The sequence below is a fragment of the Grammomys surdaster genome, unplaced genomic scaffold (assembly GCF_004785775.1).
Source record: "Grammomys surdaster isolate TR1022 unplaced genomic scaffold, NIH_TR_1.0 266, whole genome shotgun sequence".
Taxonomy (NCBI): Eukaryota; Metazoa; Chordata; class Mammalia; order Rodentia; family Muridae; genus Grammomys; species Grammomys surdaster.
Genome location: NW_021604707.1, coordinates 1704808 through 1722377, shown reverse-complemented (window position 1 = coordinate 1722377; position 17570 = coordinate 1704808). Strand labels below are relative to the sequence as shown.

Genomic DNA, 17570 nt, shown 5'->3' with positions numbered 1-17570 from the left:
AGCATCCCTCACTGGTTACAGCATCCCTCACTGGTCTCCTGTATTACATGGCACCCCCCTCACTGGTCTCTTGACTTCCTCTTTTGCCTCTTACTACTTACTAGCAATCTAGACTTCCTTTAATATGTCAAGCCATATTTTGTCAGTCCTCAGCCAAAAGTCCTTCAGTGGTTAACAACCCCACTCAGCATACAATGCCAAAGCCCTTGTCACTGGATCACAAGAAAGCACGTGACCTGTTCTCCAGTACTCACAACACTTCTGACTTATCTCATATTCTTCCCTAGTCCATTTAATTTGAGCCACACTGTATGTCTCCTCCAGTTTGCTTTTTAATTCTATGGCATAGCTTTTACCTAACTTCTTCTTCCACCTCCTAATATGTTCCCACATAAACACACTACTTGCTCCTTCACATTCTTCAGAGTCTGCTCATGTTTTACCTTCTCACAAAGACCACACGGGCCTTCGCACATAGCCAGCAACTGTTATTGCAGGCAGCATTCTCTCTCCGTACACACAGTGTCTAAAATAATACCTGAAAGGATCTACTCAATAAACATACAAAGCAACAAAAACCACTGTACTGTTTCCTGTGAGTAGTGCTGTTTCCATCATTTTTACTTACGTAACTACTTATATACATATGTATACAACTGATTTACCATTGCGCTAAGTGTTTCCTCCCAATCAGGCCGCTCTCGGGGGTGAACATTTCTATGTAGCTCTGGAACAAAATCATCCTCTTCAGAATGTATTGAGGACTTCATCTTCCTAGAGAGAGAAATACGAGAGATTTCAGTAAGAATTTCCATCTCTATGAAAACTGTTTCAATGAACACAATCCAAAAGGAGGGGAAAAAAACCTGATTTTAAGTTTAACTCAAAGAACTGGGGTGGCTAGTGGTGATCCTTCATTTCCACACTGGCTTCCAGAGATCTGATATACCAAACACCTGCTTTGTACTCCAGAAAATAACTGTAGTAATTATTATACAAGGTCTGATTACATCTATTCAACATAATGCGAACCTTGAAGACGATCTGTTACAGAAATCATTTACTCTGAGACAGTACCTCCAGAACTGTGTTAAGTATTAGCAAAACTTCATAATGGGAAGTTGGCTCTGGTGGTAAAGTGCTTACTGCAGAAGCATGAGGATGTGATGCACAGATTCCCGGTGAAGAAACTAAAGCCAGCTTGTAGTAGTACCTGCCTCTAATCCCTGCACTGGGGAGTCCCAGAAGCTTATAGGCCAGACAGCCTAGCTGCATTGACAAGCTTGAGGGTCACAGAGACCATCTCAAGAGGGGATAGGGGGCAGAATAACAGGAAGATACAACTCTGGCCTACACATGAATATGTACACATGTGCACAAATATGAACATACATGTGTGTGAGAGTGTGTGTGTGTGTGTGTACATATATGAAAATACAGGACGAGGAAGAAATGAGTAACTTTTAGTTCCAATTTGTAGAACAGAGCACATCCAACTAGCACCATCAGTGAGAGTAATTATGAATGCTATACAAAGTACATCAATGCACCCGGATTTCCAAGACTACAATCTTGGAGAGGAAGAAAAGCCCCAATAAAATGAATTATGCATTTAGTGTTTCTTGTGGCATTAGAGATTTTTTTTCCAGTTATAGAAAAAATACCCCAGCATACTACTACAATTTTGCATGGGTTAACTAGGTAAAGGTTTTAGGCTGTGTTTACCACTAAACTGATAGGGCTTTAGATAATATAATATGTACACACACACACACACACACACACACACACACACACACACACACACGAGCAGCCCAGCAATGCTGAATGCAGAAGAGATGGCGGGGACAAGATGGCACTGCTATGTCTTGGAACTGAGCCACAAAGAACAAGAAGCAACACTAAGGTTATAACAAAGCCACACAGGGTCAGAAGTTCTAGGGAACATACAATTTAGAAAAATAAAATATTTTTTAAAAGATTCTTTGCAAATTTCCTATCTATATTAGATGATATCCAATAAATACTAAGAGGCAAACTCTTATCTAACTCAGATTTATAAATTATCAAAAAGAAAAGGCTAGGTCTATTTATTATGGTCCACTTGTGGATTCTGCTCCAGACAGAGAAATCTGTAAGCAGCATCACTCCTAGCCCAACAAGAAATGGCAGATAAAAGACCATTGAGATGACGAGTGGGAAAAGGTGCTTCCCACCAAGCCTAATGCCTTGAATTCTATCTCCCAACCACATAGTGAAAAGACATAACTTTCACGAATGTACTACAACATATGTACACACACACACACACATTCATGTATATGTATGTATGTGACATACAATAAGTCAATAAATGTAATTAAAAACTGTAAGAGTTTTCAAGGCAGATAAACTACAAAACTGAAACTTCCCTAGAATGCATCAGATAAAAGAACACATAGCAGGCAACAGGGAAAAAAACAGAGAAATGAGAAACACGGGCTTTTCCAAGATGGACCACATCATAGCCAATTACTTGCCTGGAGTCAAGCAAGGGGAAAAGAGAGACACAAGCTGGTAAGAAGCATTAATTTTTTATTAAGTTGCTTAAAATATTTATGATTAATATGTTCAATGAAATGAAAGAAAAATAGATAAAAGTGAAGATTTCAACAGGGAATTGGAGTACTGAAATGCTGGTGCTCTCTCTAAGACTAAAGAAATACATCTGCAACTACAGATTCATTAGATGCAGGCTGGAGAGATGACGGACCAGTAGATAAAGGTGCTTCCCCCATGCCTGATGCCTGGGTCTGACCCCCACCCCCAGAACTCTCGTGGAGAAAGGAGAGAATCAACTCCTGAACACTGTTCTCTCATCTCTGCACTATGGAAGGCGTGTGTGTGTGTGTGTGTGTGTGTGTGTGTGTGTGTGTAGTAAGAAGATAAATGTAGAACAAAAACAAAGAAGGGAGTCTGAAACTTTTTAAAAAGGAATTCACTAGATGTGTTTACCTTAACAGTGAACCTGATTAAACAGTTCATTAAAGTCTCACATATCTCTAAAGTGATGACTTAAGAACAGTAAATGATGAATAGAGAAAGCAACAAGCCAGTATTTTAAAAACAATGTCTGAAAACCTTTAATACTCATAAAGACCATAAAGCTACCAACTAAGGAATTTCTACAAATCTCAAGACAGAGTTTATTTTGAGATTTTTATTTTATTTTATTCTATTTTATTTTATGTGTGTGGGTGTTCTGCTGCATGTGTGAGTACACAGCCATGTGCACGCTGCACCTGTAAAAGCTATGAAAAGCATCAGATCCCCTGAGATCGGAGTTATAGACTGTTGTTAGCCACCATGAGTACTGAACCAGGTCCTGTGCAAGAGTACTCAGTGCTCTTCAGCAGAGTCACCTCTCCAGCCCACAAACAAAAACTTTAAAAAATGAACTAGGTGTATCACAGCCAAACTACTCAAAATAAAACCCTACAAGAAACTCAAAGTCAGTACAAAGGACAAATTAACTTCAAAGGAGCAAAAATCATAAGAAAAAAGAAAAAGCAAGAATGTGACTCATCATTGGAATGAAGGGAAGAACACCATAAACTAGAATCTTCTATCTTTCAAAAGTATCCATTTAAAAAAGAAGGTAAGTCATTCTCACAAAAGTAAAGAAATAAATTTACCAGAAGGGAAACAAGGGCACAGACTTGAAAACTATGATTAGACCCACAGAATGATAGGGGTAGAATGCACAGCTGTAATTGTAGAACATGCAAGTCAAGGCCATCCTGGGCTACAAGGTAACTCTGAGGCCAGCCCAGACTACAAAGAGAGATATTCAAAATGCCAATAGTAGCAGCAATGCTTTGTGAAGTGCGTGCGTGCGTGCATGCGTGCGTATGTAAACATATCATATTAGTATAAAAATATAAGAAAGTACCCCTGGGCATGTCTATGATGAAGTTTCTAAACTGGGTTAACTAAGTTGTGAAAACACATCTTAAAAATGGGCAGTGTCATTCTATGGCCTGAGGTATCACCCTGCTAAAAAGGAGAAAGCAAGCTAAGCACCTGCATTGCTGACTGCAGATGCAATGTGACAGCCACCTCTGGCTTCGTGGCTTCTCTCCCGCCAGGAACTATATACCTGTGAACTATGAGCCAGGATAAGTCTTCATTCCTTGTGTTACTTTTGCTGGATACTTTTAGAATGATCAAACATGTATATACCTCCTTAGCTACAAAGCAACTTTGAGGCTAGACTAAATCAGACTCAGAAAGGCGGGTTAAGAATAAATCATATATACAAAGAGAAACAAATGAGAAAGAACTTGGTTCTTCTTCAGTATCTGGAAACCTAGAGAAGAAGACAGATGGAGGAGGCAGGGGGACAGAGAACACACTGAACAACAAAAAGGGAGGTAACTATAACTGGAACACAAAGGGGCAATATAAAGATTCTGAGGACATTGTAAACAATTTTATTTCAATGTAATTTAATCTAATTTAAATGGAAAATTCTATTTCCTTTAGTATATAATTCACCAACATTTAAAAAAAGGACTAAAACAGAAAAACATAGTCTTATAGCTGTGAAGACAGTTACGTCTATAAGAAACTCATGTGGACTCATTAGGGCGTTACTTCCAGCACTGAAAGAATGAATAATAACATTCTTGCAAACATATATTCTTCCAGATTATAAAAATAAACACCTCTCAACTCATCCAGTGAGCCAACCAAGTCTTAAAGCTTATGCAACTAAATAAAAACTGACAAAGACATTACAAGAAAAAGAAAAGAGAGGAGAGGAGAAGAGATACCATGAACACAGCTCCAAAACAAGCTACTGAAAAAGCATGTATGTGCAGGCATGTGTACATGTAACCTAGCTTAAAATCTAAAATCTATCCATAAAACTGACCACACTCTGAAAGGCGGGAATCACATACAATTCTAACAATTAACATTTAGTGCCCATCACAAATTTCAAAAGAAGACTATCTAAAGAACACAGCTAACATAGTTCTTAACGGTGAATTAGGTATGACTGCTTTCCAGGTTAGATTGGGAAAGCCAGAAACGTATCTCTGGCAATGCTATATAAGGCCCTATTCAATTGTTCCCTTTTTCTTTTTTCATATTACAGAAAGAAAAATATAAGATTAGAAAAAGAAATAAGATTGTAATTATTTGACAGATACACAGATAATAAATATGAAATGCTCTACAATTTAGAATTGTAAGATAATTTAACAAGATTCTTGGTTATATAGCCAGTATGTAAAAATCTGGAATATTTCTATACAATACTATGTTTACAATTATTTATGTCCAAAAGGTAACTGACACACATTTTTACTGTATTTCATAAAATAGGGTAGTACAAAATGAGAATTAGCATTGCCACTTGCCGCAAATCAATAAATTTCACAAATGTTCAGCAACAAAAGCCATCATCCATTGCATGATACACGGTTCTATTCAGGTGAAGTTAAAGGAGTCATACAACTCATCTGCAAGGACCCAAGCAAAAATAAAGGAGGGATAAGAAAACTGTGGAGTGCTAGAAAAGTTATCTTGGTTGGATTATGTTTGAGAGTGAGAGAGAGACAGACACGGGTGTGTGTGTGTGTGTGTGTGTGTGTGTGTGTGTGTGTGTGTGTGTGTGTGTGTGTGTGTGTGTACGTACCAAGTTGTGGACTTCTCTATATGTATGTTATATTGGAATGAAAGTATAAAATGAAGGATGAAGGCTCTCTAGCACATTGTGACATTAATAGACATATACTGTGTCTTGTAATAATGAATCAGCTTCATAAATCCTTGGCATCTACATATTATATTGACTCTTGTTCTGTTAATAATTATGGACAAGCTTTGCTCTCCACATATTTGAGTACAGCATCACCTCTAACAGAACATCCCAATGCTAAGACTTTTCAACTTTGAATCTAAAGAACCCAAAGCTATTTTTTACAAGTTTCTGCAATGTATCCTCAGTCTTGAACCTAAATATTCAAACAAAATGAAAAAGTCCCTTAAACAGAAAAGCTGTCTGCTCAATTGCCTTGCTGCTTCTCCTGAGAAAAACTCTTTAGATCTGTAAGACATACTCTATTTGTACCAGATTCCTGCTTCTGACTTCTGAAAATGCAAACACAGCAGTTCTGAGTTTCAAAAGAGATCCAGGTAGACTCCCTTCTGAAGATAAATACTATATGGCATTGCCAAGCATCTCCGACACAGATACATCTTCTTGCTCCTGTGAGTAAATTCCAAGCAGCAGCAGCAGCAGCATTTTATCTTTCTCTTCTCTTTTTCCCAATCATTTATCTCTTACCCTTCACCAAGTCTGGCCCTCACTCTACTACAGCTGAACCAGTAAGTTAATCTCCACTAGTGCCTATGTACAGGAACCAGAGCCTGCCTTAGTGTCTCACCATCTCTGATGCTTTGGAGATAAGAGAATATGAGAGACAGGACAGCTGCCCTCTGCCAGAGACAATGGGTAACTTTGGGTTTTTACTCAGTTCTTGTCTATATGGACAAAAATATGTTTCACTTTCAACAGCTCTGAGAGACAGCCTATAGTGAATCTGAGCATCTCTGCTGCTTTTAACCGTGGCTGGAGTAGTAAATGCGAGGCTGTGAGGGCTCTGTGTATTCTGTATACTTATACCTGAGAAAGGGTACAACCTGACATCCTGGAGTATAATATAGTAAGTAAGCATATTCTAGAAGATCCAGGTTCAGTTCTCAGGATCACATGGCATATAGTAACAATTTGTAATTCCCATTCCAGGGGATCTGACCTCCACAGGCACTATATACATGGAGTTCACAGACATAGTTTCAGGCAAAATACACATAAACTAAAAATAAATCAGTATTTCAAAATATACAGGAGCTCTGTTCTAGTTAGTTTATATAGATTAAATAATGCTTAAATAAATCTGAACTAACCAAAATTCCCAAGTAATTTAAAAACAAAACTTCTACTACTAATGCAGATAGCTGTACTATTCAAAATGACATATAGACTTTTCTAAAGCTAGTGGGTGTTAGCTTTTGGTCACTTCCAACTGAACATGTCTGATACTTAATTTTAATAGTCATTATAGTTTTAGCAACAAAAATTCCCAGTCCTCATTCCTCCCAGCTACTGAAGAAATTGTATGCCCCAATGGCTTAGGGCAGCCCTCTATATCATGTCTAAATCTCTCTGTGACTGTGTGTTGTGTCTATAGGCTTCTTATCCATCTCAATATGCCTTCTTTACAACTCAGCAGTACAGGTTTCAACTACTGAGGAGTTACTCCATAATATTCACTGCCCAAATCATCTACTGTTTTCTCGTTCCTAAATCACTCCATGGCCAGAAGGTGTTGGCACACACCTTTAATCCCAGCACTGGGAGGCAGAGACAGGCAGATCTCTTTGAGTTCGAGGCCAGCCTGGTCTACATGAGTCCCAGGATACCGAAGGCTACACAGAGAAATTCTGTCTTGGAAAAAAAAAAATCATTCCATAGATAAATTACTTAGCCCAACTCAACTTGTTTCAACCTATTTTTAAGCACTTTATTATACTGAATGCACAAATTAGATTGAACTACCACCTTTATTATGTACTTTTATTCTGAACAAAGTGTGTTCTTGATTATTTTCCTCACTTCTTTTACGTTCTTCAGTAAAGTCTTGTGTTATGCTGTTGATTTTGTCATCATTTTAAATAGGTCTTAAAGGTCTTGATTAGTCTGGTTTAGGGCATCTTTTTTAATTTCATTTTTCTTAAATTGTATCTTCTAACTTACTGGTATTTGATAGTCTCATATGCTATGATTAGCTATTTTACAAACAGGAAAACTAGAACATGTTGCCACACCAATCCCTCTAGACACAGCAGACCAGTTTTCCTGGAAGATCCACTTTCTAGCCATTCATATCCCTAGAAGTCCATCATGATGAGCACCTGGCCCTTCAGGGACCTTTCCTATTAAAGGCCATGGAGGACTGCGACAGGAGGGGAACCTTAGTACTGTGCCTTGTTTTCTAAGACTCTATATTCCAAGAAACAGATGCCTTGTCCCATTCTGTGATAACTCATTAAACAAAGGAAACATATCCTTCACAAAGTGGTATAGCTGATATCATCAATTTCAGGTTTACCAAAAGTCCTGATTAGGTAAACCAAAGTCTCATTTAAGGCAGGAATGAGACTGAAAGAATAGAAAGCAAAAGTTTCCTACATAGCATTCCTTACCAAGTAGGGAAAAGAAGAGAAAAGAGAGCCAATACAGAAAGAGAAAAACAAAACAAAACACTTAGGTAGAAGAAATAAATTTACTTCAAATAATTATAACTGATTGAGAACACAGAAAGGAAAACAAGTGACTGGAAAGAGATCAAATGAGAAGCAGAACTTCCAATGTGTCTAGGAAGGTTGAAGCACAGTTTACTTAGCCATGACTAGCCTGGACCTCACTATGTAGATCTGTCCTCAAACTCAAGATGTCAGAACAAAAGGTGTGTTGCACTTTAAAAACAAAAGGTTGGCTGTATTACATTCCTGAGTAAAAGTTTAAGTATGTAAGAGATAATTTGATAAGTATAAAAGTATAATTAACTGGAAAACTTTGAGTTCACAAGGAATGCAATAGAGAAAATCTTACTAGCTTTTCTTTTTCTAAAGGTGTGCAGATGTGTGTGCGTGTGCACATGCTAGCACATGCATAGGCACATGTATGCTCGTAATAAACCTAGATCTACACATACAAGACAAACATTCTAACACTGACCCACATGCTAGCGTGATTTTTTAACTTTAAATAAACAACTTAATAAATCAAGAACTTTTAAACTATTTACAGTTTTTATTCTCTAAGGCCTTTTGAACATCAAAAACCTTAAGCAGACAAACGTATACCTTTCTTATGAAAAGCTCACCTTGGGCACCAAACCAAAGGGCTTAATTATTGAAATACCAAGAAAGTCTTGTACTAGCCTGTCTTGAGGTTTGAACAAAGTTTACTTTGCAAATCATAATGACTGAATAATGGCTAAGTTCCAACATTGCATACGATTTTCTGAGATTAGGAATGCTTACTTCAGACTCTCATGGTTATTATTTTAACACTGATAAGAGTATCCTCAGGAAAGGCTGTCCTTAATATTGAATGAATATTTTAAGGACAAAACTAAGCTCCAAAGCAATAAGATAGCTCTCTGTTGTAAGACATACGCATTTGGGCTTCTTGTATGAGACAGTAAAAGTGAGGTGCCTTTGTAAAGTTGTACAGTATGAATGGACATGCGTGTGAAGCTGTACCTATAGTAATGGTTAAGTGTTAGTATCTTCTCTCCATCTCTCAAACTTCATAAAAACTGACTGGCAAATCTCAAAATCAAGAACTTCAGAAAACAAAAGCCAAAAATAATAAAAACAGAGAATTGTGAAGCATCTTCTAGCCATTAAAGTAAATCATTCTAATGTAAAAGGAAAGTAAGCCCGTTGAAGTAATGAAACACCATTGCTCAGTTCTGCTAAACAGTACAGCATCATTCCAAGCAAGGCAGAGATGGGATAAAGCAGCCAACAAACCAGGCAAGCACATGAAAAACATGTTCCACGTGCTTAAAACCAATAGAGAGCACCCTCCCCCAGCCTCCCATTAAGATGTGTCCACCAAATTATTTTCTTCAAGTAGAGTAAGACGTTTCTCTTCTCATTTAAAAAATCAAAGATGTTGAATGCAGATACAAGTTAACGTACTTTGAGAGACGCAGGCATCATCTGTAGGTTAAAGGTATATACATTTTAAGAGGTTAATTATATACTCTAACATTCCTGAAACTGTTTCAAATTGTATGTCGTACCTGCCAGATTGTCTACCTATCAGTAAAGTGAAATGGAGACTAAACTTAAAATAAAACAAAGAAAAACTTCTTGAGACAGTACAATATAGATCAAGATTGCGTCTATCTCACCGTTCTCTTGCTTTGATCTCTCAATGATAGGAAAGGCCTGTGCCTCCACACCCAGCTCAAGAGTCTGTTACAGATGTATCTAGTTCCAAAGAACAACAATCTAGAGCCTATTTCTAAGTACCCTAGAACTCACATCTTGGAGAGGGAGGCTCAAAACAGTAGGTTCATGGCTCCACTTTAGTGTTAGCAACATAAATAAATATCACTGATGCAGAGAAACACCTCAAAAAAATTTTAAAAGGGTAGTGCTTCAGGAAAGTTACTAAGTAGAGAGTAGCAGATAGCACCAGATATATCACAAGTATTTTCTACTATGAAAGTCATTACACTTGGGCTCAAGTCTTTCATGATAGAAGTAAAGTCAAATTCTCATCTGAAAATTTTTTAAAAATATTTGATAAACTTTTTATGTAGTTAACAGACATACTTTATGTAACATATTTAGCCAATATAGTTCATGTAACAACCCCTAAATAAAGTTTCTCTTTCCTGACAGGATTCAACATTTACATTTTCCTTTTTTGGATGGTAGTTCCCTTCCCATTTACAGAAGGGCTTTTTTAATGATGTAAAGATCATTCTTTATGCAGAAATGTCTATAACTAAAGATTATCCTATTTTAAGGACCACTGCACAGGATGACAAGGCGGATAGAGCACACAATATTAACTGCACAGCAGAAATGAGAAATCAGAGGACCAGAGACCTGAGTCAGTGGCTCTCTGATCTGACACAGTAGAGAGTGAGCAGATCCCACAAGTGCTACCAGAAAAAGCTTGTCTCCTCTCAACAGTGCCAAAAATAAAGGCTACTGCAAAAGCTAAGAGACAAACGTTTGCTCTTCTCTCAAAGTACAATGCCTTCCCTAACACAGATAGTGGCTGGAGCCACCAGGAACCCACACTCTGGATAAGATTAGCTCTTCCTTCCAGGACCCCTCAAGAGAAATGATATCATTCTTTTAAGAGTAAATTTAACACCTAACTTAGATGCTACACATGAGGAAAAAAAAAATTACAATCTTTTCCCCTCGTCTTTTTAGGAGACAAACAGAAAGAGGCAGAGAGACGGACAAACATAGAGGGGGGGTTGGAACCAAGACAGCAATTTCGCTTTAGGTGAATTAGTGCAGATTTTAAAGAAACAAATTAAAACTTTGGTATACACTTAAATATGAAACTGGCTTTAAAAACTCTCATACAGCACAGACTCTATTACTCAGTTCTCCAAAGTCAGAGCTGCATTCTCTCCAACCCTTCACCTTCCACACCCACATGCATTTTTCTGCTTGGCGTTTCAGCAGGAACATGCTGCGGACGTTGTGAAAGCCTGTGCTGCCTGTTTCCTCATGCCTTCCTGATGAGTAGGGTGAGAACACTACGTGAAATGGGGCCTTACCCACATCTCTGTCTGGGATTTGTAAATAAAATCCCAAAGGCACATTCATTTTGGAAGATTTAAGGTGATATTTAGATAGGATATACAACTGTAAACAAGAACGAACTCCCTATGGTTTCATGGTTTCCTAAAACAATACCTACAAATGGCTCAGTTTCTCAGAATGACTATGCTGTCAGTACTCCTCAAGATTAGGACTCAGCCTTACAGATTTGCTTTTAAATGTCAAGAGGAAAATCTTAGGGGAGGCTCCCACTGCTTAAAAATAAACCTAAGATTACAGTATCTAACATACTATAAAATATCAACAAAGTCAGGCACATGTTGTTTCTTCCTTTGACAAATACCACAAAGTAACTAACACAATTGTAATCAGGTCAGTTTAATATAAGCCAAACAAAACATAGACTAGTAAGGAAGATACAAAGACCATAATAAAAGCCAGTGGATACCTGTAACATCAGCATACCTTGAGAGAAATGAGGCTTATGCAAATCTAGAAAGCTAAATGAAATTATAGGAGGAAAAAAAAACAAAAAAGAATGATATGCTAATAAATGTTCATTTGCATAATCTGAACGTTTTAAAATACACTTCTCATTTGTTTTAACCTTTGAGTAACAAATTCAATATGATCTACCAAGAGCTTCTAACACTCAATCCCTCCTTAACTAAGACTGTAAAATAAATTCTAAATAAAGAAATCCTCTAACTTGAGACAGAGAGAGAGAGAGAGAGAGAGAGAGAGAGAGAGAGGGAAGAAAGGAGGGAAGGAGAGAACTACTTGTTTTGAATATTAAACATAAAGACTGTATCTGATAAAATGGTTATGTTCACCTGCCTAAGGACTCAGGTAAAATTGCAAAGATATCTAATTGCCTATGTGGGTAGTAGTGGGTGTATATAGGTCAAACTTCAGATTTCACTGAGATTTGGTTTGTGTTGTTTTTTTGAGACAGAGTTCCTCTGTGTACTCCTGGAACTCACTCTGTAGACCAAGCTGGCTTCAAACCTACAGAGAGCTCCCCTGCCCCTGCCTCCAGTGCTAGAATTAAAGGTGTGAGCCACCACCGCCCAGCATAAAGATTTTTTTTAAGTGTCTACAAATGTGTTAAGTCTCTACCCCTGTATGAACCAGAAAAGGCTTCCTAAATTCTGTAACAATACAACAGAATTAAATACTGTCAGTTTCCTCCTGCAAACACAATCTTTCTTTGACACCACAGAACTCTCAACCAGGAGGCATCCTCTTAAAAACTTCCAAGTATTAAGTTGCTACCAGAAATTCCAAAGCCCAAAAGACTTAGGGATAAGGAAGTGGGTAAAAATGAGAATCAAACCCACAAAAATAAATAATTTATTTAAATTTAATCAAATGTTTTATACGTGTGCAAAAATGCAGACAGCTGTTCATACACATACATTTTAGAACACAGTCCAAAGAAACGGTGAAATAACCTTTAGATGCAAATTCAGATCAAATCTATTAAGATAAAAATCAGACACAGAAAAGGGTAGCAGTTCGTTATGAGTTTCTACTTGAAATTCCTGAAATGCTACTACAAAACCTGTCTAACACCTTCTCTTCCTGGTGTTGGAACAAGTAATTGAAAATACATTTTACAAGCTTAGGGCAAGTCATAGAATGAAGAATGCTACAGCCAAATGAAAAGCTGCCCTCTTCCACCCCAAACCGACCCAGAGAGAAGTCTTACAGAGAAAAGAACTGAAACAGAGAGGACAGAAGAGGAGGAGAGGACAGATAGAAAGAGGATAACTTCATTTTACCTGAAACTCTCTTCCCTTTCTTCCTCTTCACCGTCAGTCAGCTGGGTGATACCTTCAGAGTCCAGCCAAAACACACTGTCATCCCCCAAGGAGCTATTCTCACTTTCTGTCTCCATCTTGTCTTGTGAGATCCTCAAGGCATGGGATCCCAAGCACCGTGTCCAGATGGGTTAGCTCTGCTGATGCACACTCAGGAGTGTGGCTGCCATACCACTGGCAGGTGATGATGCTGGTTTCATTACAGTTGGGACTACAGACAGGAAACCCCGGGTACACACTCACTGCATATGACTGTGCACCTGTCATACCTTAGACCCTCCCACTGCCTCAGGCTCCATGACCTACATAATAAAACCAGAGCCCTAATCAGGGTGATCTTTCACTAATTATCCACTTTTAATAACTATTTTTCTTATCTCAAGTTCCCAGGTAATAGGTATTTTCAAAAAGCAGGCTTCTGCTTGTATCGCAGCCTTTTAAAGGACAAACAGAAAACTAGAAAGGATAACTATACACAGCAGTGTTCTGTGCTCAGCACCATCCAAGGCAGTTACACACCTCACAGAGAGGGAGGATCACGATTAATAGGGAAGATATGCATTGTCTAAGAACCTGCCAGACTTCCTGCCTTCTTACGTTACATATCTTTCCTTCCCCTCAGAGATAACTGCCAGGTATAGCTTTGCTCAAGTGGCCAAAGTAAGACCAAAAAAAAAAAAAAAAAAGCCTGTCCGTGCCCCTATCAAAGAAACAGAAAACGGTGTCAAAAACTGAAAGGCATTGACAATTATTATAGGAAGTTAAAACACAAAAACCCAAAACGTGTTTACACGTTTTCAATGGAGAGGTCCATGTTGATGATACAACAGCTTACTAGGAAGTAAATCCAAGTGACACTCTATACAACACAAAATCACCAACCCCAGATGTGTCCTGCAGTCCTGGTTACTAGTCTCCTTCCCAGCAGCAGAGAATATGAAGCCCTGACTTTTACACCCTTGTCCACATGGAGTGAGTGAGTGAGTGAGTGAGTGAGTGAGTGAGTGAGTGAGTGAGTGAGTGAATAAATAAATAAATAAATAAACAAACAAGAAAAGGAGAGGCAAAACACAACACCACACCACCCAAGAGCCACTCTGAGTTTTCTCACTCAAAAGCAAGGAAAATGAACTTCTGGTGAGTTCTTGGCTTCTACAATACCTTTTCCTTCCTGCAACTTCTAGAATACTTGCTGATTGAATCCTGATGCTTTGAAAATTGACAGAGGGTTAGTCTCCTGCTAGAAACTACAATTTGTTGGCAAATCTGAAAACAGGTTTAGAAAACCAATTGTTTCTCACAGTAGAGATCTGGAAAAATTCCCTGATATTTTACATAAAAACAACTTGCAAAATATTTGAGCTTCTACCTGAGACAAATCCTAGTAAATTCCAATCTCTGTAATCACTTCAAAATGACGACATGGGATCACAAATTTCTTATCATCTAACAAAGATCCTGGGGATGTGAATTAAATTTCTTCCTCATTCTGAACATTAAAATACATACCCAAGAAAACAAGGGTTTAAATCTACAGAGTAAATCACGGAATACCATGGGAAAGCTCCTTGCAACCATCTTACAGTAGAAAAGTCCTCAGTATAATTTGGTAGAGTTCTAACAATTTTTATAAAGCCATTAAAAAAAAAATCACAAAACACAGATAAATCTTATTATATAAAAATATTTGTACCCAGCTTGAGATGGTTAAGTAGATAAAATGCCCTCTACAGAAATATAAATACCTAAGATTGAATTCCCCAGAACCCACATATGAAGAAGCCATCTGTGTGGCTGAAGACATGACTGAATAGTTGACAGTACTGATTATCCCTACAGAGGACCCAGTTGTAATTCCCAGCACCCACAAGGAAGCACAGAGCTGTCTGATGCCCTCTCTGGCCTCCTTAGGCACCAAGTTACACACATGGCATACCAACATACATGCAAGCAAAACAGCCATACTCATAAAAAAAATTTTTTCCTTAAAAACTTTAAAAGGAATATGGCTACACATGTCTGTAAAAATCCAGCACTGTGAGCAGAAATAGGCAAATCCTGGCCTCTCTGTCGAGCCAAAACTTCAAATTCAATGTTCAGTGAAAAGATTCTGTCTCAAAAAATAAGGTAGGATAGTGACAGAGCCAGACATCGTAATATCAAACACTGGCCTCCACATATGAACATAATAACCACATCTCCACATGCATGTGAGCACACACACAAACACACAGAGAGAGGGAGAGGGAGAGGGAGAGGGGAAGGGGAGGAGAGGAGAGGAGGGAGAGGAGGAGGAGAGGGGGAGGGGGAGGGAGAAGAAGGGAAGAAGGATGGATGGAGGGAGGGAAGAATGTGTTTATATGTTCTATAACCATAACAAAATGTAAACACAACCAAAATGTAAAATGAGAAGGTAAAGAAGCACATCACAGCTGACTGATTTTTAAAATATAAATCTCTCAGATCCAATATCGCAGAAGATAAATTGGCAAAAAAGATAATAGCCAGAGAAATCAACAAGACAACCTTATTACATAAGAAAATGTACTTATTAACTAACACAGAAATGGTAGGAGGACTCACAAAAATATGTTTTTCATTTTTGCACATAAGCAAGGTTTCTAAATGTTTTTAATAAGCCAGGTATGGTGGTACATACCTTTAATCCCAGTACTCAGAAGGCAGAGGCAGACAGGTCAGTATGTGTTCCAGGCTATCCATGGCTCCATAGTGAAACTCTGTTCGGGGCACTTGGCATAAATTAACAAAAATCCCTACACCAGGCATGAGAACACCCTTAAAGGTGGATTAGGGGAATCCAAGATCCCCCCTCCCCCCCCCCAAAAAAAAAGTACTATAGCCTATTAATACTGCCCATGGTTGCCTCCTAGAGGTGGAAAGTAGTTCTCTATTGCTAAAGATGCCATATCATATACTTTAGACACAGAACCTGGAAGATTACAACCAGTCCTGAAAACCTTCTCCCTGGGGGCTAGCTTTAATACCAGAAGATACCATGCAAGCTTCCAAAGGAGAAAAACAACCATTAACCCTTGAGCGAGCTATGATGTCTATGAACCTCAACAACAACCAGCATGGCACCATACTCCTAAGAGTGCAATAGTGGCAAACATACCTTAGCAGTCACAGCTCTCCAACTAGACCAAGACTACTCAGTAAGAGAGAAACCCAGCCTGGTACTGGAAACCTAACGACATACCTGGGGCTGGTGAAGTCATGGATCTTTGAGGGGAACCTACAACTACAACTTTACTCAACCAGCACAACTCCAAAACGCCAAACTACACTCTAAATATTTATTCTTATCCTCTCAGGTAAGTATAAGTCTCACTCCTTAAAAAAAAAAAAAAAGCAAGCTCTCTACAATGGAGATCAATACAGAAAACCACAACCAATCAAAACATAGAACAAGGGACATGGTGCCCAGACCAACAAATGCATCTACAACACGACTCCTATACCTAAGGCTCGGGGATCATAATGGAGGAGGAGGCCAAAGGCCGTAGGAGACAGAGGAACAGGAAGTTGGCTGTGAGAGTGTGTAGTCTTCTAAAATGTCAGAGAAGCTAGACCCGTGCAGTTTCATCAACATGGCTGCCTATTCAAGGATGGCACCACGTCATCCTAACATGGAAGGGAGAGGCCTCATGGGGAATCTGAGCCTAAACAAAGAACTACAGGCAACTAAGTGATGCTGGGAGAAGGAGAACTAGCATTCCCTAGGTAGAGCTCCCAAACTGCTTATCTAATACCAAGTGGTCAGCCCTGAAATTGTGTGTGTGTGTGTGTGTGTGTGTGTGTGTGTGTGTGTGTGTGTGTGTGTGTGTGTAATTTAAAAAAAAAAGGTCATAAACTTCAGAGAGCAAGAGGGTACAAAGGAAAGACTGGAGGGAAGAAACGAAAGGAAAAATTATGTAATTATATTCTAACTTCAAAAATGTAAAGCTTTTAACAAACTGAAAGATGATAAGGGAAAATCAATATGCAAGCAGGTCAGAGTTTAAACAGATACAATCTCTACGCAGGGAGACTTGGCAAAATCCATCAAAAGACAAAACAGGAACCTCCTTAGCCCAGCCATCTTACAGGTAGATATCGGAGATAAGTAGAAACACCCATCGTACTACACTTTATAATAGCAAAGGAGAACATCTAAAACAGCACCTAATTGTTGTTTAGCACTGAATTACATAATTATCTCACAGAAAAGCCAGGAGAGCAATGCTATATACATAGTTAAGAGGACAAAGCAGCCGATTCATGATCACGAGGGGAACAAGTGAACAGAAATAAGATGAAGGCAGAGAAAAAGGAGGAAAAGGGTAGAATGGCACATACAGACCC

The 17570-nt window shown here is 38.5% G+C and overlaps 1 protein-coding gene across 1 annotated transcript in view; it reads right to left on the bottom strand.

The window, feature by feature from the left end:
* Arhgap32 (Rho GTPase activating protein 32) overlaps nt 1-13282 on the bottom strand; it is a 119147-nt gene extending 105865 nt beyond the window's left edge. Inside the window, exons 1-2 of the mRNA XM_028776217.1 lie at nt 13167-13282; nt 666-774 (exon numbers count right to left, since the gene is read on the bottom strand). Coding sequence (XP_028632050.1) covers nt 666-774; nt 13167-13282 — 225 coding nt within the window. The remainder of the gene's footprint in view (nt 1-665; nt 775-13166) is intronic.
* Nucleotides 13283-17570: the final 4288 nt, after the last annotated feature.